We start from the raw sequence: 6,781 nt of genomic DNA, 5'->3' as shown, positions 1-6,781 counted from the left end.
ATCATTACACTGAAATTTTGGATCCGTGGCCAGGCAACTCCCCGGATCTCAATCCCATATAGAAACTGTGGTCAGTCTTTAAAAGGCAAGTGGACAAGCAGAAGTCCACAAATTGTGATCAACTGAGAACTAATAAGGCAAGAATGGATCGCCATCAGTCAGGATTTGGCCCAGAAGCTAATATCCAGCATGCCAGAGCGAATTGCAGAGGTTATGAAGAACAAGGGTCAACACTGTAAATATTGACTCATTATATTTTTTTGCCAATAAAAGCCTTTAAAACTTATGATATGCTTATCATTGTTTTTCAGTATACCATAGAAACGTGGAAAAATAATCTACAAATACTGAAGCAGCAAACTTTGCAAATCACAAAATGTATGTCACTGCCAAAACTTTTGGCCATGACTGTATTATATAATTACATCACAACCGTTGCGAATTTTATGACAGCACTACTAGCAATCTCAAATTCTCACCGCCATTCATAAAAAGTCACGGGGTCGAGTAACACGTTTCAGCGCTGATTCTACTCGCATTTGGCGCTTTGAATCACTTGAACGCTTTTAACTGTCCTGCAGATGGCGCCACGAGCTCGTGCAGCGCTCTCTGGACCATTCCGTCCATGATGTTTTAGAAAACAATCTTTTCGCGGTTTATTTAGTTAATTGCTTAAGGCCATTTGCGCGATTTCAATCATCATGCATTAACCCCCATAAAAAAAAAAAACCTCAGATCTACACGAATCACATGGGTCGTTCTTCTGAGGTCGGAAAATACAGAAAAATCACATCCCTGATTTAAGAATAAATGATTTGCATTTACAATATAGTTAACTTTGAATTGTGAATTTTACCCTTTTTAATTATCAAACAAGGTGCAGTTTTGATTGTTTTGTTTATACTTACATTGCAGACGAAAAACGCGGATTACTTCTCCAGTTATGTCACAGAGGACTTTACCACATACATTAACAGAAAGAGGAAGAACAACTGTCATGGGAACCACATTGAGATGCAGGCCATGGCAGAAATGTACAACCGGCCAGTGGAGGTTTACCAGTATGGCATAGGTTAGTCAATGTCTGTTGAATTCCTGGTGTCTTATTGGCTGTCAGTGGTATATTTTAGGATAGAAGAGGAAATATGTTTTAATTTTATTTGAAAACTCCCATTTTCCAGAGCCAATAAACACGTTCCATGGCATCCAAGAGAATGATGATGAGCCGATACGTGTCAGTTACCACAAGAACATCCATTATAACTCTGTAGTGAATCCCTACAAGGCTAGTGTTGGGGTGGGGCTGGGCCTCCCCTCCTTCAAACCAGGGGTAATATTCATTAGTGATTTTTCAGTCAATAATGAAAATTTGCTGAAAATGTACTCACCCACAGGCCATCCATGATGTGGATGGGTTTTCTTCAGAAATTTAGCTCACTAATGGATCCTCTGCAGTGCACGGGTGCCATCAGAGTGAGAGCTGAACAGCTAATAAACAATTCACAAGACATTCATTGATGGACTGGAGTTGTGTGGATTACTTGTGGATTGTTGTGATGTTTTTATCAGCTGTTTGAACTCCCATTCTGACGGCACCCATTCACTGCAGAGGATCCATTGATGAGCATAATGTAATGCTGAATGTAGATCATTTTCAAAAAAGAAACAAACTCATCTATATATTTAATGGCCTGAGGGTGAGTACATTTAATTTTTGGGTTAACTGTTGGTTTAATATCTGTTATTTTGTCTCTGTGTAGTACGCTGACCAGTGTCTCATGAAAAACGCTATTAAGACGTCTGAGGAGTCTTGGATTGAGCAGCAGATGCTGGAGGACAAAAAAAGAGCAACAGATTGGGAGGCCACCAATGAGGCCATCGAGGAGCAGGTGGCTCGTGAGTCCTACTTGCAGTGGCTTCAGGACCAAGAGAAGCAAGCAAGACAGGTATGAAACCATCCCAGCCGTCCTAATCAAAGCAAATTTAAACGACTTTGAAACATTTCCCTCTCTGCTTTTCCATTCAGCCTCGTAAAGCTAGTGCCACCTGCAGTTCTGCCACAGCTGCCACATCCAGCGGCTTTGAGGACTGGGGATGCCGGTCTCCCCGCCAGCGCAGCTCTGCCCCCTCTCCAGAGCATCCAGGCCCGGCTCATCCTGAACCCCCTGTCAAACCTCCCTCTCCAGCTGGAGCTTCGCTGGTTCTTCCCAAACCCCCGTCACCATGTGCCCCAGGTCTGTATGTGTATGTATGTTTTCTTTGTTTACACTAATGCACATTTCTTGCTTACTAACTGGTTCTTCCTGGACTTCTTTTCAAGGTCCAAGTCATCAGTCTTCTGCCAACTCTTCCCTGGTGTCTCTTTACCCAAGCCTGGGCTACAGGACTCTAATGCAGGAGATGTCACCTACTGCCTTCGGTAAGGCATTACGTGCTTCAGTATAAATGCTTGTTGATCTATACAAGCTTATTTAATTAGCTGGACGTTTTAATTTTTAGGTTTAACAGATTGGGAAGACGATGACGTTCTGGCCTCAGTTCTGGCTGCTTCACAACAAGAATACCTCGACAGCTTGAAGAAAAATGCAATGCACAGAGAATCTTCTCCAGACTGCAGTTGATATATTGGACAGCACAACTTGCAGCACAGCTGCATTTCTATATTTCAACACCTTCCAATGTTTCTTCCTCTCCCCTCTTTATAAATACCACTGTATTTTTGTTTTTTTTTGGCTAACTCATTTTCCTTAATTTCATTAAGCTTCATGGACCTAGTTAGGCATGTTTAAATAAACATTGTAAAATTAATATTAAAAATATCATCTCAACTGTTTATTATTATCAGGTGTTTTCATTATTTGAGCAGAATAAATTATACTAATTAGTTTAAGAATGCTGAAAATGTTTTGCTTTTCCCCCCTAATTTTTCAATATCGACCAATGCAGCACTGCAAGCTGCAGGTTTTGGTTATTTAAAGGTTTTTAGTGAAAATTGAGGTTTCATTAGTTAATATTAGACATCTAACTAACGTCATAACATACTATATATCACATATCCACATGTATATCTCTTTGAGTAAAGTACAAATTGTAAATATTGTGTAGCTATATAAATTTATAAATTGTATATAAACATATACGTATATGTCTATATATAAGCACAATTTTAATACTTTGATGAAAATCCTTTGTGGTCAATGACTGCCTGTAGTCTGGAACCCATGGACATCACCTTTCCTCCCCGGAGATGCTTTGCCAGGTCTTCACTGCTGCCACCTTGAGTTGCTGCTTGTTTGTGGGTCTTTCTGCCTTCAGTCTTGTCTTCAGTAACTGAAAAGCATGCTCTATTGGATTGAGATCAGACGACTGACTTGGAGAATATTCCATTTCTTTGCCTCAGAATTCATACTTCTATCAGCAGTTACATCATCAATAAACACCAGTGAGCCCGTTCCATTGACAGCCATACATGCCCATGCCATAACACTGCTCCACCATGTTTGACACTTGATGTGGTGTGCTTTGGATCGTCAGCTGTTCCTTTCTTTCACAATACTTTTCTCTTCCCTCTTAAGTTTGGTACAAGTTAATCTTGGTTTAATCAGTATAAAGAATCTTATTCGAGAACATGGGAGGCTTTTTTAGATGTTTTCTGGCAAAGTCTAATCTTGCTTTCCTGTTCTTGTCTTACCAGTGGTTTGCCCCTTGTTGTAAACCCTCTGTATTTACATTCGTGAAGGCGTCTCTTGATTGTAGATTTTAACAATGATGTGCCTACCTCCTTCAGAGTATTCTTGATTTCTGTTGATGTTATGATGGGTTTTTTCTTCACCAAGGAAAGGATTCTGCGATCATCCACTTTAGTTGTCTTCCGTGGTCTTCCAGGCATTTTGATGTTGTAGAGCTCACCAGTGCTTTATTCCTTCTTAAAGGGGTCATCGGATGCCACATGCACTTTTACAAGCTGTTTGAACTGAAATGTGTGTTGGCAGTGTGTGTACCCAACCACCCTATAATGATAAAGATGCACCCAGTGTTTTTTTTTTTTAATCTCGTTAAATCATTTCCCCTTTCTCAAATTGAGCCGATCTCAGATGCCTGTCTGTGTGACGTCACACAGACCCAGGCCCTCCCACGATTGTTTGATTGACACTAGCGTTTCAGCACAGACTGGACTGGCGCTTTACCTTAGACCCGCCCTGAGTGAGCTGTCATCAATCCGCCATTGTTTCACCACCGGAGCAGATGAAGACAAGAATGTCTCCAAAGCGACTGAGGTGTTTTGTTGTTGGATGTAATAATGATTGAACATAGCAGTCATCATTTACTCCCAACATCTGAGCCACCCCCCCCCCCCTCAGGATCAACCTAAATGCGTCTATCTTTGCGCAAATCATTCGTGATTCAGCTTCACGTCCAGAAGTGAGTGTAAGGTTTTTTTAATGAATCTTTACAAATCGCCGTTCCTAATCACGTGCTATTAGCAAGTTTCACGATGAATGCGGCTAAAGTTTACCATCTCTCAGAGAGCGGCTCGGAAGAGAGGAGTGTGGTCAGCAGAGCTCATTTGCATTTAAAGCAGCATGCAAGAAAACAGCTTGCTCTGAAAAGAGCTGTATTTGACAGGGTAAAAACGGTGTTGTTTTACATTACCATTGAGAAATTTTAACCAAACTATGTTACAGAATTTTCATTAAGTACACGTTTTTGCTGGGGTTCCCCTGGTAAAATTCGCATTCCTGGGGATAAATATCACGTTATTGGGGTAGCTTCAACCCGCGGACATGAAAAACAACCCACACAATAGTGTTAAGCCCCGTTCAGACTACACGATTTTAGCCCGATTTTGCCACGATCTGCTTGACGTAGGGTCTCATGGGGATTCGTATAAGACAATGGGCATTGGGACGCACAATTCAATCGTTTCATCTCGTCTAGTGTGTCATAGTGCACGACACCTCTGCCATGCTTCACGACGTCAACACAGAAAGACTAGCATATTTAATTTTTTTCCCGTCATACACGACAAGTTCCATCACTGCTATGACACTGGCCAATAGGAGCACAGAAGTGCCTTTGTACAAGCTTTCAAACATGCCGAAATGAAAGGGAGACAATGGTATTGGTCCTGCTAGGTGTAATTTTACAATGCAGGAAAATGTTCGTGGAGCTACGACAACAATACTCCTGCATTTATGATGGGACTACCGCGACACAGTGAAAAAAGTTAAAATAAAAACTATTTTACCTCAGTTCACTTTGAGAGTCCATATCCTCTTCATGCCATACAGATTTGTGTCCATTGTCAGGGTTTCTTTCTCTTTTGGACTTTTCTGACAAGACAGGGCAAAACACATTGTTTGCTAGCCATTGTTTGTTTACGCTCATAGCAGCACCTTCTGTCTTGTCTTGCGCTATTGATGACAGCACGCACGTTGTTAATGACGGCATGCGATGAATGGTCAGGTAGCATCATATAGTCTGACATGTTTCTTGTTCAGGACACGACAAGATATTATGAGTCAAAATAGCTTAATCTGACACAGGGACTGTCGTAACCGACAAAAATTTGTGTAGTCTGAACTAAAAGTAGCCCAATTCCGCGGGAAAACCGCGGACTTGGCAACACACGTGATTGATGACGTTTGAAGCTTCGAACGTCATGCGAAAAAATTGGCGCTTCAAGATCCCACCTGATGCATAATAAAAGGAAAATGATTATTCAGTCACTTCGAGGGCACGTCAGTAGGACATTTAATCATGGTTTTATAGCTGGGGTCTCAGAGACCCCTAACAGAACATAAAGGTAACCTCACCCAAAATATTTTTTTTCAACTACCCACGTCAATTATTAAGTATGATCACATATTTTGTGTATTTTATATTATTGATCAATATGTGAATCCGTTGACCAAGCTATAGGCTACATGACACGAGTTGCGGTCTCATTGGCACAAATTAATTTAGATGAGATTATATCAGATTAGATAGAATTGTACTGATCCCAGGTTGATTCTACTCTTATATGCCACAGGCTTCCGAAGCTTTGTTTGGCCACATGCTTTTTCAAACCATCCTTTATTCCACGATGATTTGTCAGATATGGTTTAGAAGTCAAGTCACCTTTATTTATATAGCGCTTTTAACAATACAGATTGTGTCAAAGCAACTGTACAGCATTAATTAGGAAAATATTCTGTCAATAATGCAAAATGATAATAGCAAACACTCAATTTTCAGTAAACGTCAGTTCATCATTGAATTCAGTGATGTCATCATCCAGCTCAGTTCAGTTTAAATAGTGTCTGTGCAATCAAGTCAACGATATCGCTGGAAATTAAGTGCCCCAAACTAAGCAAGCCAGAGACGACAGCAGCAAGGAACCAAAACTCCATCGGTGACAGAATGGAGAAAAAAACCTTGGGAGAAACCAGGCTCAGTAGGGGGGCCAGTTCTCCTCTGACCAGACGAAACCAGCAGTTTAATTCCAGGCTGCAGCAATGTCACATTGTGCAGAGGACTCAACTGGTTCTTGTGGTCTTGTCCCGGTGGCCGTCTAGGAGACAAGGTCCTCACTGGGGATCTGTTTTTGTGGGTCATCTAGTTGTCCTGATCTCCGCTGACATTCAGGGCTGCAGAAGTCCTCTCTAGGTGCTGATCCACCATCTGGTCAGAATACGTACTGGATCCGGGTGACTGCAGTGACCATCTGATCTGGATACAGACTGGATCTGGTGGCTACGGTGACCTCGGAATAAGAGAGAAACAGACTAATATTAGC

The 6,781-nt window shown here is 41.4% G+C and overlaps 1 protein-coding gene across 1 annotated transcript in view; it reads left to right on the top strand.

Annotated features, from left to right (window-relative positions):
- Positions 1–2,775, top strand: part of LOC107691361 (OTU domain-containing protein 5-A-like) — a 6,964-nt gene extending 4,189 nt beyond the window's left edge. The window contains exons 4-9 of the mRNA XM_016489929.1: positions 916–1,072; positions 1,182–1,330; positions 1,761–1,946; positions 2,027–2,234; positions 2,321–2,419; positions 2,500–2,775. Of these exons, the coding sequence (XP_016345415.1) occupies positions 916–1,072; positions 1,182–1,330; positions 1,761–1,946; positions 2,027–2,234; positions 2,321–2,419; positions 2,500–2,621 (921 nt within the window). The 3' untranslated portion in view covers positions 2,622–2,775. The remainder of the gene's footprint in view (positions 1–915; positions 1,073–1,181; positions 1,331–1,760; positions 1,947–2,026; positions 2,235–2,320; positions 2,420–2,499) is intronic.
- Positions 2,776–6,781: the final 4,006 nt, after the last annotated feature.

Source organism: Sinocyclocheilus anshuiensis, unplaced genomic scaffold, assembly GCF_001515605.1.
Source record: "Sinocyclocheilus anshuiensis isolate Anshui unplaced genomic scaffold, SAMN03320099.WGS_v1.1 scaffold1154, whole genome shotgun sequence".
Taxonomy (NCBI): domain Eukaryota; kingdom Metazoa; phylum Chordata; class Actinopteri; order Cypriniformes; family Cyprinidae; genus Sinocyclocheilus; species Sinocyclocheilus anshuiensis.
The sequence above is the reverse complement of the archived record's forward strand: the minus strand, read 5'-3'. Positions and strand labels throughout refer to the sequence as shown.